General features: G+C 43.8%; 1 protein-coding gene across 2 annotated transcripts in view; it reads right to left on the reverse strand.

Annotated features, from left to right (window-relative positions):
* TRMT11 (tRNA methyltransferase 11 homolog) overlaps positions 1-17,736 on the reverse strand; it is a 907,372-nt gene that overhangs the window by 272,557 nt on the left and 617,079 nt on the right. For both annotated transcript variants that reach the window (XM_069607505.1, XM_069607506.1), the window contains one exon: positions 10,584-10,653. In XM_069607505.1, coding sequence (XP_069463606.1) covers positions 10,584-10,653 — 70 coding nt within the window. The remainder of the gene's footprint in view (positions 1-10,583; positions 10,654-17,736) is intronic.

A 17,736-nucleotide genomic window follows, 5' to 3' on the forward strand; every position in this document is an offset into this window, starting at 1 on the left:
GCTACTAAAGCCCACACAGAACTATTGGACCAGCACAAATTAATAGAAGCCAGTTAACAATCCAAGAAATAGAAGACACCTCCATAATTAGGTTGTTAGAAGAACCAGAGAGCTTTGAAATTAGGAACCTACTACACAAACTATGTATTCAACCTGATATTCTGGAGATGAAAAATCTAAAACCCAAATCAAAATGTATTCCTCAACTACCACCGGATAATGTAAGTGATACCTTCTACAAAGCTGTTAGAGGACTTGAACCGCATAGCGGACAAACAATTCAAAAAGAGACACTCAAGACATAAATAATCTGACATATGAGGAATCGCTACCACTGAAAAATCTAGCACACGATACATCAGTGGTCATAAAGGAGGCAACGTTGTAATGGATAGAAAGGACTACATGGAAATGGCCAATAACCATCTACAAACAGACTGTTAAACAACTTTATTGGGCAATCCCAAGAATGAAATCATTGGCAAACTGGGGGAATACATTTTGGGATGGTATAGAAAAGGATTGATATCCGACGAGGAAAAAGCCTACATGATCATAAAGGAACCAACCATACCCACAATGTACTTCCTCCCTAAGATTCACAACATTTTCGACAAGATCCCAGAAGGGTGTCCCATTCTCAGTGGGATTGGATGGGCATCAAAGAATCTCGGAATATCTAGATAACATCTTACGGCCAAGGGCCAGTAAGCTGCAATCTTACTTAAAAGACAGAACTGATGTGATTAAGAAACTAAAAATGGTAGAATGGAATAAAGACTGTTGGCCACCTTGAACGTCAATGCCCTGTACACGTCTATAAAACACGATTTGGCAATCAACACCATTGAATATTCCTTCAGAGAAGACTCAGCATCATTCTAACAACAGATTGACATGATCAAGGAGATGTTACAAATAACAATCAACTTTAACATGTTTACATTTGACAACATATTCTACCAACAGACAAAGGGTGCAGCTATGGGCACAAAGTATGCCCCAGCCAACCTATTAATGGGTCTATTCGAAGACTAGGTTGTTCACACAGATGAAGATTGGGCAGACACGATGATTCTATGGACAGGATACATAGACAATGTGTTCTTGATATGGAAAGGCACGCCGGTACAATTTGAGGAATTCACAAAAAGGATTAATGTTAATATCTTTGGAATACAATTCACAGGAACATGTGATAGCAGTAGTATTCATTTTATAGACTCGACGATTCATGTAGATGGCAACCAACTTGAGACTTGGACTTTCAGGAAAGAGAATGAGGTTAACTCAATCCTGTACGCATCCAGTTGCCATTATGGACCAACAATACGCGGTATACCCATGGGTGCATTTGTAAGAACACGACGAAATTGTCAGAATCAATACAGATATGAAGAAGAAGAATATAAACTATTGCAAAATCGTGCCGACAAAAGGGATACACGGATGAATGTGTAAAAATAGCATACCAGAAAACATGTGAGCTTACACATGAACAAACACTGGAAGAAAAAAGCAAACAACCAAATATTGGACACACAGGGGTTAGTTTGATAACAAGGTACAGTAGTAATTACTATGTTATCAATACAATTCTGAAGAAACATTTGTACCTATTGAAATTGGATGAAAATATCAAAGAAAACGTGGAAGAGAAGCTACGAATCATTTACAGGAAAGCTAACACTCTTAAGAACAAACTGAGCCCCTCATTACTACTGAATGACGCAAGCACAACAAACAGGACATGGTTACAGTCCGATAACGTTGGCTTCTGAAAATGTCCCCATGAGAAAACAAGCTCTTTCATTGGCAGAGCTGACAAGACAATTAAAATCAAAGAAGCAATTAATTACAGGACAAAATTTGTGGTATATGGTATCATCTGTAAATGTAAAAAACGATATATTGGAAGCACAATACGAGAATTAAGAACAAGTATTAGAGAACATTTGCCCAAAATAGGCAGCCAAGATACAACATTTCCCACAGCACAACATTTGCAGAAATAACACCAAATGGATAGGAAGACAGACATTAGATACATTGGACTTCAAAAGGTCATACTTGGAAGAAGAGGCGGAGACAGAGAAAAAATTCTGAGACAGGCTGAAGCAAAACTTTGAACACTACTGTACAGGTTTAAATTCAGACAATGAAATGGTGTCTTTTCTATGATATTAAGAAATCAAAACGTAAATAGGTACAAATAAGAAATGTAAGGATTAAGATCTACTTGCTTTGAAATGATAAGTGCTCTTTTTTTATTAAGTATTCTGTAATATTGTGTACTAATAACTGCTTAAGCAAATGAAGCTGTTATATGTGGAAGTGTATAGGATAAGAGTCGATTATGTTGGGCTATATGAACAAACAGATGGTACAACGACCAGTCCAACTATGCAGCATGTTGGCTGCAATTGCTAGATTTAACCTTTTATGAGATGGTACTATGTCAATTACCTGTGCTTTAAGGGATGCTCCCAAGCGGAGCAGACGTGCAGCAGACAATGCTGCAGAGAAACTGGTAAGTGCCCAGATACACTCCGAAGTGTATAAACGCACATAGATTATATTAGCTAATTTTAAGCGAATGAAATAGAGACTTGATTCTACTGAGATCACGCCGCGACACAGTTATAAAAAGTAATGCGCATATATGCTTTTCCATCGCACAAGCTACGCAAGGAGAAATGCAATACACGATCGGCGACAGATCAATGCGCCGTAGTACGACTCTGAAGGGTTTAAGTACATGTATCACTAGTGGAACGTTTAGCTCGACAAAGTATTGTTCTTTAACCCATATGCAGTCACCATTGCTGAGATACCAGTGGGAAGCAACGAGCACACACTATAGAATGATAAGGAAAGAATACTAGGAACTAATGTTTTATTTTTGGGTTCACTGCATTGAGAATAGGAACGCTAGTAAAGATTTACTTCAGTGCCGCAAATCTAATGATTGTAATTAGGCAACTACAGTGGATTAAGCTTAACGAAGATGCAATCTTAGAGGCATATACATGGCTCATCTGATCAATTGTTTGTCCTTTCAGGGATTAACCCATTACATTTTGAGAACACGAGAGAAACCATAGAAGAACAAACAGCAAGATTCATTATAATTCACATATGTGAAATGGATAGTATCAGTCACTTTAAAATGTAAGTAGGATACTTCTAAGAGTTAAGTCTCTGATTACTGTTCGAGGTATTAAGGAGCACGTACAGGACACTAAACCATACCTATATTTGAATCACTATAAACCTAATATAAGGTAACTAGGAAACCGCCAAAATGCTGCAACTACTAATAGAAAAGGGATAAAAACCACTTCACCCAAGTGATACATAAGTGGTTTAATTCCCTCATGTTATGTTTTTACTGTGTAATCATTGATGATCCTATTATTTTCTCTCTGAACACCCACTACTCCTCACTGATCCCAACCCTATTTGTCTGTCACTCTTATGATTTTATTTTTTTCAAATGTCCAAATATTGTGACAGTGTTGGAATTTGACTTACTGTTATGTTATAAACGCACTAACTTGCGCTTTGAGTAGAAAATAATGAAATATGTCCGGATTTGAAAAAAGCAAAATGCCGAAACACGTGTCATCCCGAGGGCACACACAATTTAACTAATAAATGTATAAACCTTGGTGCATGGTCTCACTGAGTATCAGCAGATTCATGTTTTGGATCGGTTATTTGGCCTTTCACCGTTATACTCCTTTGAGACGCGACAAGGAAGAAGACTAATTATCAAACAGAAAAAGGCATTAATAAAGGAGTCACTGGACGAACCAGTTAGAAAGAAAAGAGCCCTTAGTTTACTCCAACTTAGGAAATACCAGGCGGGAGCCAGATATGTGAGGCTAAAGCCTTTTGCCTCTCATTACCATCAAGCACGAGGCAGTAGGGGTCACCAATGGTTAGCTGACAAATCTGGGATTTAGGGAGGCCTGCGCTAGGGAGGTGAGCGACAAGAGATGGTAGCCCAGTAGTGTACCCCCAACCCTTCACCAGTTCATTGTGTTGCATTGGGCATATGCCTATTATACCACTCAACAATCTGAACATTGCAACAATGAATAATTTTCACACATGATCTTAGAGACTGCTCAAATTCTTATGGTCAACTGTGACACCACCTGTATCAAACATGCTCTTTTCATCGCTTTCTTGTGATATGCTTCATCAAAAAAACATTGTTGGAGAGTAGTCAAGATACATCTTGACAGAATTGCACACCAGCCTCCAAAGGACAACATGCCCTTCTCCCTAGTGGCTTTGATGATTTATTTGTTCAATGTGAAATAGTACATTTTGAGTAGGATATCTCTTGGGTCTTCTGGATTGCTCGGCCAGGATTGTCCAACTCCAGGCCTCGAGGGCCGGAATCCTGAAGTGTGTCTAGCAGACTCTTCTTAGTACAACCCTAAGAGGGTTTGCTGGCTTTTTTAGTGGTATCCATATCAACTTGTAGGCCATCAATGTTGCCTTGCATCCAAGTAATTGACTTCGTAGTCTGATTATACATTTTTACCCAATCCTGATTATTTTCTCACCATGACCAAAATCTAGGTCAACCCTGAGTTTTTTCAGGCATTGTACCAATTCCTGCTTTGTCAGTTGTGTCACTCCACACAGGCTCTGTGCCTTTTCTCCCTTCGATTTGTCACTCGCTGCACTACCTCGGGTTAAGCCCATAACATCCTGGCAGAGGGCTAGTTGACGATAACTAATTGAGGAGCGCAACACCAGAGCAGTACAAGACAGCAAAGGTACCCCTGTTCAAGAGCCCAGGCATTTCCCATTCAGTCTCAGATAGATGTAAAATGAAGGGTACACTTCTTATGCCCACAGAATAGTGTGATGGTTGCTGGCTCGGCGAAGGATTGAAATGCACAAAGCAACAAAGTTGCATGCCCCCCAGCCAAACGTCAAAGCTGTTATGACAATCGCTATGCTATAAAAACAGTGGGCCAAGGCTGGCGAGTAGGCTTTGATCAAAGCAGCTTGTCAGGAGGAAGATTGTTCTTTTGGAATACCAGAAGGTCTCCAAATGCTCCATCGCACCTGAAATACATTTGACTCCTTACCCTTGCTGCATGCCTCACATTAAGCCAGCCAATCATACGCTTTTGACATAAGGCTTCTTCCTTAGTAAGCCACTTCCATAACCCCAGAAATCTCTCCAAAGGAAGCAAGCAGGAATCACCCACAATCTATGCAGACAATTTCCATTCTCTAAACGGATACACCAGCCTAAAGCACTCTTAAGCAAGAGCCCGCAGGCAAAGAGGTGGCAGGGGCAGGTATGTTCCTCAAAATCTGGTCATGACTGACAGATTCACCCTTGATTAGAGGTCACAGCGTCAGTCCTCCTGGCAGGTGCAAACTTTGTATATTGAACAACAGCCCAGCTGTCAGCTCTTGGCACACACTCCTCCACAGGTGAGCAGTGATACATCCTAGTGCTAGCCCTCGTTCTTCTGCACATTACAGGACTGATTAAAACATCCCCCACCTCTGCAGCATCAGGCTGCCACATTACAGGAGTGGACGCACACAAAGCTCTTTGCACTGAATCTCTTTGTGAAACACTCCCCCAGAGACTGGTTCAGTAGTCTAGGGGCCGAAAGACATCACAATGCTCTAATAGATTGGAAATATTTGAAAAGGTGGATTTTGGTCTTGTTCATCGGTGAGCGGAGCAAGGCTGGTTCAAATAGCACAGATAAAAGTGACAGTCTTGAGTATGCTCCGGCCACACACCCAAGACTAATATCTTAGCAGTAAGGCAACATGGGTTTCAGAAAAGCATGTGTTGTTCGGATCAGACTAAAGCTTTCATTAATTAACTAATACGCAGGTGTAATTTAAGGCATATTATTTCTGTGTTTCATTTAACTCAACACAGCTTTTGATAGTAATAATATAAACAATTTGTGGTGTATTTGGAAGCAGATTGGTATGACGTCATTTGATTATGGGTAATATGTCACAAGGACCTCATAGTAAATGTAGGTTATGGTATTGACTAAAGTTACAAGGGCAATTATTTGTAAATCAGGAGTACGAAAGGTGCACATTGGTTCCTTGTTGTTTTAATCTATACGTAAAGTCTCTTGGCTCATCTTTGGGCAAATATACAAAGGATACTCATTTTGGTCAGAGTATCTCAGTTTTGGGAGTATGTAAGCGGATTTAATGGGTAGGACGCAAGTAGCACTTCTACCATCACCATGGCAAAACCAAAGCGTTTGCAATTGTTTTGCAGGGTAACACCAATCCAAAAATCCATTACATGCAAGTCACCAACAGTGCACAGGAACATTAATGCTTGAATATAATGCTTTGATATTAAAAATGCCACTCCACAATGAAAACATGTCCAACTGGCTGCACAATGTAGACCAGTCTAGACACGTAATAACATATTACAGTAAAGAATGCCAGGCAACATTTAGACATACCTAGAGTGGTTGCACCAAAATGCCAGTCGAAGCAATAATACTTATCATAGTTTTTTTTTATCGCAGATGCCCAGAAAAATATACAGTGCTGCAATAAGAAATGGCTAGACTGGCAGCACCCAAATGCCAGTCTAGCCAGGTAATTACACTTAGAAGGACTGCTTTATCAGGGATGCCCATTTAAAACAAGAAAATGAAGCCAAACTAAGAAATATCTAGACTGGCTGCACCAAAATGCCTCTCTAGCCACTAATACCACATATCATGCCTGCTTACCCTGGACATGGAGGACCATTGTGATTAATCGCACAATCCCGTCCCACCCCAACCCCACACATCTCTCACTCCCAACCCTGCCCCAACTCCCAAATTCAGCTTCCCTGCCCAGAATTACCTCCACATCCCTTTTCCTTGTAACAATGCTTACGTATGAGGTTCCTTGCCTCATAGGTAAGTACTAGGATGAGGAAGAGTGGGACTAGGAGTAATGCAGATTAGAGGTAACTAAGCCAGGCATTAACCTCCATGTCCTCCTACCTCTCCCCAGTACTTGTGTAGGAGTCAAAGTAACTCATACACAAGTACTGGGACGAGGAAGAAAAGGGCTACAAGTAATGAAGATTACCAATAAGTAACCTCGGGATTAAATACAAGTAGTGGTGCAACACAATTGAGCTGACTGGGCTTCAGCCCTCCCCCGCCCCCCTGAAATTTAGAGCTTTTCCGACTTGACCAAGCTGACCTATAGAGCTGTTGCCAGACAGAACAGGATACATGTTAAACTAAACAGCATCTGGGTTTCGCGGCTAACAAAGGCTCAGCAATTACTAACGTAAAGCATTTCACTGTTAGTACCTGCTTTAAAATGCATAATTCTTTAGGCAATTGAAATCTTGATGTGGGTTTAGAACTTGCATGCCAGGGAAGTGATTGGCAGGGTAGAGAGGGGACAGAAGACCGCTTATTCTAAGAGCAGTCCATAAGTGGGTGCTTCCACACTTGAAGGCGATAGTTAACTGCTTGTAACATTGAAGCTGCACTAGAAAAGTCTCATTAGAATACATAAAGTTAGATGCCCCCCACACAAATACGTTTTCCTCTCCCCCACCGCGTATGAAGTTAGCACTTCTCCCAACATGTGAAGGGTTAGTACCCCCTGCCCCTGAAATTTAGATGTTGCGCCCCTGATCACAAGCACATACACTATACACATACACACACACACACACACACACACACACACACACACACTTTACGTGTGAACCCTTTCACCATACACTCTCACGTGCACGTGTCATGGAGTTGAGAGCAGCCCTATTACTTCAAAAAGAAATGGTTTCTTTTTGAAGTTACTGACTTAATAAAGAAAATATTCCGTTAAGGACCGAACCATAATGGAAATAATGTCTTTATGAAGGCAGAGAGACTTCAAAAAGAAACTAAGTCATAGATCTCCCCCACCCCATGACATGGAGGCCTACAGGATTCCATGCCATGGGGTCTGGGGGCCCCCGGACTTCAAAAAGAAATGGTTTCTTTTTGTAGTCACTCTGCCTTCATATAGTATTTATTTCTGTTAAGCTAACAGAAATAATTTCTTTATGATGGCAGAGTGACTAAAAAAATAAAATGTATATATATTTATTTAGTCCATTTTTTAGGCCACAGGTGGTGCGGGAGCCCCCATTACGCCAGTGTGCAAGGCAGATGCCCAAGACCGGGGCAGCACCCCCAGCTGTCCTAGAGCTCTGGCTGAGCTGCATTACAGCCTTTCCCTCCAGGGAGGGATGGGGTACCTGCCGGGGCTCTCTGGGACAGCTGCTGGACTTGGGGACGGACAACCATTTTTCTTTCCCGCCCAGGTATGCGCACCCATGCATGTGAGGTACCGTTTTTTATAAGGACATCTGTGGGAACATGGGAAGCTAGGACATGTGTTGTTGCTGGCGTGTTTCAGTGGTTTCCTGGTGGAAAATGTCTGAAACTTGTGGTTATGTCCCTACATTTTGGACTTTGCTAGGCCGTGTGGGTAATAAAATCTAGGGCGATTTGCGCAAGTCAGACCTCTTTGGATTCCCACAGGTGTCTTCTTCTCAGAAATGCATGGGGTTTCCCATTTTCCTTGGTGGCTGCGACACCCCAGGCCCACATCTGTGGGCTGTCCACAAAGCCAAATCCAGTCTTCCCAAGGGTGTTTGATGAACCAGTGGGTTTAGCCTTTTCCCTTTGCGCCCAGGTCAGTGCACCCACACATGTGAGGTACCGTTTTCATCGGGACACGTGGGAAGTTAGGCTATTTTATTCTTTTCTCAGTTTTGATAACGTTCTCATACATTTCCTACTGCACTTTGTTACGCAACCCTTTCATTTCCCCAATGTGACCTACGTTTAGTCGCTGCTTTAGGCACTGTACGCTTTTGGAACGTGCGCAAGTTGATCATTCAAAACGTCTGCCTGTGCTCTTTCAAAAAATGTATGCTTGCCATTCTTCACTACGTTAGTTTTTCTTATTTTCAAATGCTAAGTACATCTGTCTAGGCTGTCAGCATAAACACCCTCTGTACCATGGCTCGGTTTTTGGCTTATAGTATGCTTGTTTTGTCCACATTACAAAACATTTGTGATTTCCTAACTAGAAGTGTCGGTGTGATGTACCAGTACATTGCTTTTCTCAATATTCACAGAAGCCATTACACCATGCAAGTGCAAACTTGTCACAGCGCACACTTTTTTTCTGTTACTTTTCCAATTTTTTTACCAAACTATGGGAATTTTAGATGCATAGTTGTAGCCGCCTGGCCTGCGCAAATGACCCCTTCGTGAACTTGGAACTGTGTCTACTTTTCAGAAATGTATGCCTTTCTGCGTTCCCATTGAGCTTTCCTACACTCCTCCTCCATTCTGTCCAAGCATGGCCCAAAAGTGAGAAATCACCAACCTCTCACAAAACGGATGGTAACCTTATGATAATTATTTTTGTTTCCACTCAACCTGTTCTTGAAAGCTTGCAAAATGGTGGATTCATAACTGCAAACCATTTGTTCCTAGCTCTTACAAGAAAAAAAAAAAACAGAGGTTTCTGTGTACATTATTGTATTGGCATTTTCTGTAAAAACACAACATTGGTCACTTTTGTGTTACATTCTCCCAGCCACCTGCACCAAACCACTAAACCTCGGTGGCGTTATGGCCACCTACGTGTGGGAAGAAAAGGGTGCACATTTGGCTGAGAAATCACTTGTAACAAAAAAGTTAACATGGATTGAATGCCGACATACTGAGAAGTCCCAAAAAGGGCTCAGCACTGGGAGTGAAAACCCTCGGCAGTTAAGGAGTTAAAAGGATATCAAGGGTACACATTTAAATATCCTTGTTTCAATTGTATTGAAACCAAATTAAAGAACTTTGGTCTCATGCCCAGATACCATTATACAGCATGCAAAAAGAATATCAATTAAGATCATTTACAGAAAACGTGCAGAAGACAAAACAATTACACAATTCTTCCATTAAGTGCTATCTCCCATGTAAATATTTTGAAAAACTGGAGCACATCTATCGAGGCTGAGCCAATAAAGGCATAAATCCCATGTGCTGCGTAGAAGATTAAACGTACTACCTTAAATGTAACTAGCTATTGCAAATAAGGTTGCATAATCATTCAACAGAGTCAGACTTTCAATAGTTAACCCAACTCTTGGAACGAGGGAAAGTCCGACTATAGTAGGGGTATCACGTTTTCAATACTTTCAACAATTAGACAAGCATTTAGAAATAATAAAACTGGGCAAGTGAAAAAATATTTATAGAACGTAGCAAGAAAATCTTAAACCCTCACGAACATCTGAGGAGATAGGAATTCTGCATGATTTCTTTTAAACTGTTTGGCAGAAACAAACACATGTAATTTTGAAAAACACATTTTGGCTATCCGTGCAATCTCAACCCAAGGTTAAAAATACCCATAAATAAAAGCTATAAAAATTTGAATGTGGCATGTTCACATATTAATAAAAGGGCCCTGTACTGTGGGTGGAAAATCTTAGCAGATTAGAGTTATGCGAAAACATTTTATCTAACGGTTTTACTTACCAGGCTTCAGTTTTTAGAATTTCTTTCTGTGAACCCGTTTTTCTTGTTGCTTCCCGTATGCCATAAGGAGCTGTATAAATATAAATGATTTAACAATCAACCAGATATACACGTGCTTCCAAGTCCCTTTGTACTGTGTGCACTATGAAATGCTATAACAGCGTTTTTCGAGTGTGTCTTCATAGGGAGGGGAGGGTATCAATGGAACCATTGTATCTAATGTTTCTGAGCAGAATCTTCACTTATTCAACTAATGTAGTGGCAAGTGTGGATCAGTGGCACACCAATCAGAAGGACTGAGGTGTGCTTGCTACAGAAAAGCCAGCGTGGGTGTGGGCAAAAAAAGAAATGGAAAGGAGCATTGGGGTTGGAGCGTTCAGGAAGAAACGAATCCCACTATTAATGAAAAAGGAAGGATATAGGAAAAGCTGGCTTTCACAGTGAATTGGCCACAGTTATTGCATTTAACTCAAATTGCGCACAATCATCTCAAATCATGGACCGATAAGAATACTTGAGTGCACTGGAAACAGAAGGTATATGTTCTGCTTTAGAATGCGCCGATGATGGCACTGACAAGTGTAGTGAAAAATGTGTTAACAAAAAGGCAATACAGAGTTTACTTCAAGAAATACTGCCGCAAACTTGTGAAACTGATATGGCATGAAGTACCTCAACTGTACACCATTGCAAGGCTGGCGGCTGTCACGCGGTTGGCCTCAAAGGAGCTGGGGGCTCAGCAGCATGTTGGTGTGCCGGGGTGAACCGGACTTACTGGCGTTGTAGGGTAAGACCCTGTGACGCTGTGGGGACACAGCCTGGGTGCCGGAGCACCTTGGATGCCGGCAGCATCCTGGATGGTGGGCACCAGGCTGGTCCGGGGGGCCCAGACCTGCAGCACCATAATCAGACAGTATAGGCCTGCAGGCCCAAAGTGAGAGACCGAGACAACAGGATTTCCATAGTTGGAGTCTGCAGCCGTTCTGATGCACGTGCCTGCAGAGGCTCCTTTTATTAGCTTTGGCCATGACACAGTCATGGCCCATCTTAAAAGGGCAATACACTTGGGAGGGACATACATAACATACGCTATACAGATAGCGTAAGTAAGCCACTGAGGAGTTCTGTGGATATGTAGCTGCACAAGTCGGCATGCAGATTCCCTTCATAAGGATACAAACCTCTGAGGTTTGTTACAAACTCCTCATGTACTGTTGGACTAATTTTACGACTGGTAATATATAGGTGTCACCCACTTCACCAGCGCTAAAATGGTTTGATTTTTACAATTTGTAATACTTTTAATCTCCTTACACAACTTTTTTTTCTAAACCCATTTTTTAGGTCTGCCTGAGAGAGTTTGCTCGCCACTATTATCCTGCAGTGACGAGCAGAGCAGCTGCTCGGCCAAGAATGCCATGTGCATCTTACTAAAAGTTACATTCCGACAGCAGCCATTTTTAAGAGCCACTGGAGCTGCCGAAGTAGGGGTGAGTTTTGTGCAATATGATTTTAATATCATATTTGGTTTATTTATTGAATATTTATGATTCGCCTATACAAATGGTTTTCAAGGTGCCACAAGACAAAAAAAGGCGCGGGGGGGAACAGGGATGAATAACAAAAACGGGCCTACTCGGCCTTGTGTCTTTCGAACCGTGCAGTGCAGTAACAAGTGAAGGGGGGTGGAGGGTGAGATGTGATGATGCGGAAGAGCGAAAGGAAGTGAAGGTCGGCGTGGATAGAGCGCAACCGCTGGGGGCGGACAGGGGCAAGAGGGCTCCTGGGCTAGGCAAGTGCTCGGAGAGGGCAAGACGACAAGTGCCAGGGGAGTGCAGGGAAACACGGTCCAAATGCTAAGTGCGAGGACAAGGCTGGACCGGGCTCAGAAGGGGTGCAGGCACAGCAAGGCAAGAACAGGAGCACAAGCACATGTGCAGGAATGGGAGGGGTGGTCAGGGGAAACAGGTGATGGGGAAGACTAGGTGATGAGGGCCTGGTGCCCTGCATGACTCAGACGGAACCAGGCAGCCAGTCAAAATGCGGCAGAGGGGGAAATTAGCAGGGGAGAGGGAAGGTTCTCCAACTTGGTACATTAACGTGTTTTCTACGTCATTGCTGCATTATGCTGTCCTGGTGTGTGTGTGTGTGTCTGTGTATATATTAGTGCTTAAGGCTACCTCTGTTCCTGTTCAACTACATAAGTACATTCTAAATCCATAATTACATTCTGTAGTTCTTTCATCTCCATAGTGCAGCACCTTACAGTTTAATGAGACCAAACTATAATGGGAGGCACAAACTCCTCAATCCTTCCTTTATATACATCCAGCAGCTGCCATTTTTCAAGGGCAGGTGGAGTGGTTTAAGAGGGTGAGAGAGTTTCTGAATATTGCTCTAAAGGGCCTAAGTTTTGGTTTCATGCTGCCTGGTACAACTATTTATTTGCACTTGTGTACTGCTAGTGCAATGGTCTGCACTGGAAATAGATTTAGATGTGTTGCATTTATTTTATTGTTTTTTTTATAAAAACGCACCTAATACCGTGCCAGAGTTTGTTTTCCAAGCGTTGGTCCGGGATTCGAACCTCTGTTGCTCTGCGTGGTCTTGCTTCCAAGACCAGCGTGTTGCCCCTGTGCTTTAAAGTGGATTTTTTGTTTCCACACGGTTTGTACAGTTCAGTACTCCATGTGGTTGATGGGAGGAGCTGTGTAGTCCAAAAAGTTACTGCATGGCTTAACATTGAAATATTTTTTGTGGCCACAAACACGCAAGAACCCCTCTATCCCGTGCTAAAACAGCGTATAAAGTTAGAGGGAGATGTGCAATGAAAGAGGAAGCTTGTAATTACCCGATAAACGAAGATAGGATCAGCCATTTTGTAAGAGGCTGGTCTGTTGTGCTGCTGATAAGAACTCCCTTAGTCTACCTTGCCTACTTAATTGATATTTTTTAGGGCTGTGCCGAATAGTATATTTAGTATTCGCCCGAATCCGAATATGAAGCCGAATTGTTGCTTTATTTGATAAATCATGTCCCAAACTTCAAAAAACACACTTATTGAAAAAACAAATACAGCACCATTTAAAATGCATTCTATACTTTTATTTCTCTTCATTGTAATTAATGTAGCATCTTTATTTAAAGTATAAAAGCCACAAATAAAACATTTAACCAAAATGAATGGACCAAATGTTCCGAAGATTGTTGCATATTAAGTGCCAGTAAAAGTAGGAGGCTTCACACATGCAAAAGGACTGCCTTTGTGAATGAGATGCATTGCATTCATTATCCAGTTGCTAAGTCGATGTGATCGAGTTTCAAAACTTCTTTGCAGCTCACATAGAAATGTATAAAATGGTTCATGTCGGCTCATGCAGGACACAAGTCAAGAGGAAATCTGAAATGCATGAACTCCATCTCACAACTATTCACACCACCCAAACAAATGCTGCTCAATTTTCACTTATTCTAGCCACTCTTTCTCGCCAATACACAAACATATGCAACTTATAATTTCCTGATAAAATATCACATAACTCAGGACTCAATTCCTTAAAAAAAGAAACGGGGGGCCTATGACGTACGCAATGGGAAGTGACATGACAGGAACTGAAAGTATCTATGCGCATTTCTTTCAGTTTGTTTTTTCCAACTGAAAAAAGTGCACATTGCATATAAACATTCGAGAAAAGAAAAGATGTTCCTGTATTGTTGCAGGCTAAGTATAACAAAACATGCCCTAAAGAGCAGATTACAATATAAGATATGTTTCAGCTGTGTGGTAGCAGTTTGTCTGATCTAATTCTATTTATTTTTGCAAACTGAAGTCTATATTTGGCTTTCTGAGTTCATGTTGCATTGTACTCAAATGAGAATGTCAAAGTATTCGGCAAGAGCGGAATAGCTTTTTTTCAGCCGGTTTTCGACCGAATACTTACTCGAAGCCGAAGTTCGGTACACCCCTAATATTTTTTCACCAATATATTTTTATTCTTTTGTAAAGGTGTCCAATGTTGCTTTGAAAGTTCTTACTTTTTGTTTTCCTGTTGCCAACAGTGATGTTTTTTTCACTTGTGTTCTGCTAGTGGAAGTGTCTATAATTGGGTGAGGTGATAAATTGTGCTTTTAAGAGCATTTTGTGTCCATGTTGCTTGATCAGGTCAATACCAGGCGATCAATAGGTGGGCACGGTGTAGTTTCTCACAAGTAGTTGATTGTTTTACACCAAGCAATATTATTCTCACCTTAAGGAAAAGCGACATTGGACTTGCTTGATCACATGCTAAAACAGCTGATCGTTAAATAGGGAGGCATGCAATTTCAAGAAAATTACAACTTCCTGAAACATTTTGACAATGGCTTCTTAACCCCTTAAGTGCCACCGACGAGCCAGCTTGTCAGTGGAAACCGGTCCAGGTTGCCACCGACGAGCCGGCTCATCGGTCTTGGCACCCTGCTTTGCTCGATCCCTGCAACATTCTCCCCTTTCCAAGGACACCATCTACATGAGGTATTGCTGGTCACGGATCGGCGCAGAGCGCTCGATCCGTGACCAGCAACCCACTGGACCACCATGGATCTGTTTGTGAGTTGGGGGGTGGGAGGGGGCTGCTTCAAGTAAGCAGCCCTCTCCCTCCTTCCGGCCCCCAAAGCATGTGGGCACATGCATGTGAACGCTGGGGCAGATGGCTGACCATCTGCCCCCAGGGAATGTAAAAAAAAAAAATGAAAAGGGGGTGGGGGTAGCAGTGGGGGTGGGGGGCCACTAGCCACCATGGATTTTTTACTGAATGAAAGGGGGGGTGCCCCCCAATCGAAGTAGAAAGGGGGCACCCATTGTAAACCTCCCTGGGAGCAGATATCTGCTCCTAGGAAGAGGCATCTGATCCCAGGGAGGGATGCATGAGGTGCCCCCCCCCCCTATCTGACGCCAGGGAGGTATGCATGAGGTGGGGCCCTCCATTTGGGGTGGGGGGGGGGAGTTTGAGAGGGCCACCCCCCGTTCCAGTAGAACATTTGCCGGCAATGTAGGGTGCCCCTCAGCCCCCCCTAAAAAGCAGCCTACAATTTTGTATTATTTATTTTGTTTACCCAACTTCGCTTGGCGCAGATGGCCACATTAGTGTGCCAATCTGCCCCCCAGGGTGCCCAAACCCTACTGCCCCATCTATTGGGGGTCCTGCCCCACCTTTTGGGGTGGCCCTCTCCCCCCCTCCACCCCAAATGGCAGAGGGGGGGGCGACACCTCATGCAGCCCTCTCTGAGCCTCCTAGGAAGGGCTGCATGATGTGCCTCCCCTCCGTTCGGTGAGGGGAGGGCCACCACAAATGGTGGGGCAGGCCCCCCAATAGATGGGACAGTAGGGTTTGGGCACATTGGCACACTAATGTGGCCATCAGCGCCAAGCGAACTTGGGTAAACAAACAAAAAAAAATACAAAATCGCAGGCTGCATTTTAGGGGGGCTGAGGGCCACCCTGAATTGGCAGCGAATGTTGTACTGCAACGGGGGGTGGCACTCCCCCCCCTCCCACCCCAAATGGAGGGCCCCACCTCATGCAACCCTCTGTGGGGGCAGATATCTGCTCCTAGGAAGGGGCATCTGACCCCAGTGAGGGATGCATGAGGTGGGGCCTCCCCTATCTGAGGCCAGGGAGGGATGCAGGAGGTGGGGCCCTCTATTTGGGGTGGGAGGGGGGGGAGAGTGCCACCCCCGTTGCAGTACAACATTCACTGCAATTTAGGGTGCCCCTCAGGCCCCCCTAAAAAGCAGCCTATGGTTTTGTATTTTTTTTTTGTTTACCCAACTTCGCTTGGCGCAGATGGGCACATTAGTGTGCCAATCTGCCCCCAGGGTGCCCAAAGCCTACTGCCCCATCTATTGGGGGTCCTGCCCCACCTTTTGTGGTGGCCCTCTCCTCCCCACCCCAAAATGGAGGGGGGTGTACCTCACGCAGCCGTTTGTAGGAGGCCCAGGGAGGCCTGCATGAGGTGCCCCCGCCACCCATTTGGGGTGAGGGGAAGAGGGCCCCCAAAAATCGTGGGACAGGCCCCCAGTGGGTGGGGCAGTAAGGTTTGGGCACCCCGGGGCCAGATTGGCACACCAATGTGCCCCTCTGCACCAAGGCAAGTTTTGTAAACAAAGAAAAAATTGAAAACGGTGGAACACTTTTTAGGGGGGCTCTGGGGCACCCCAAAGGGTCTGGGAAGTTTCTAATGGGATGGGGCATTGACCCCCTCCACCCCAGCCGCAATGGAGTGGGTGCCATGTCATGCAGCTCTCCCTGGGACCAGATATCTGCTCCTAGGAACGGACGCCTGAGCCCAGGGAGGAGTGCAGGACAGCCACCCACCCCCCCATTATCTGCCCCTGGGGAGGGCTACATGAGATGGGCCGCCCCTCCAATTTAGCCATGTGTGGGTTCCCACGGGTGTCCTCTTTTGGGAAATGCATGGGGTTCCCCGTTTCCCTTGCTGGCTTCGACACCCTAGGCCGAAATCTGTAGGTTGCCCACATGAACAAAATGGGCAGTGGTGAAAGGCTTGTGGTTCCCAGTGGGTTACCCTTTTCCTTTTGCGCCCCCGGTAGATGCACGCACACATGTGAGGTACCGTTTTCATCGGGACACGTGTGGGGATGCGGGAAGGTAGGCCATGTGTTGTTGGCGGTGTGTTTCGCTGGGTGGCCAGAGCAAAATGTCTGAAAATTGTCTTCATTTCCAGGCAATTTCAGAGACATTTCCCTGTGTCCACTCACGAAAACACGTTGCCAACAACAGATGTCATACCTTCTCGTTTTCCCACAGGTGTCCCGATGAAAAAGGTACCTCACATGTGTGGGTGCACCTACCGGGGGCACAAAAGGAAAAGGGTAACCCGCTGTCCAGTTTGAATACAGAAACTGAACAGGACATTTTGGGACGGTCACTTTGCAAACTCCAAATACCCCTCCTGTGTCATTCTCGTTAATGGTTGGATTCCTGCTAATTGGCAGGGCAGCAGATTGGCAGCCTTTGCAGTTCAAAGGCTGCAGGGGCAGATTTCAAATCTTGCGGGTTTACGGTAGTTTTTGGACAGCAATTTAAAAAAAACGTTAGCTCTTTTGCTCTGCATCCTATTATCAGAAAAATTAGGGTGATAAGTCTTTGCCT

The sequence above is a fragment of the Ambystoma mexicanum genome, chromosome 4q (assembly GCF_040938575.1).
Source record: "Ambystoma mexicanum isolate Mex_15411 chromosome 4q, UKY_AmexF1_1, whole genome shotgun sequence".
Lineage (NCBI taxonomy): Eukaryota > Metazoa > Chordata > Amphibia > Caudata > Ambystomatidae > Ambystoma > Ambystoma mexicanum.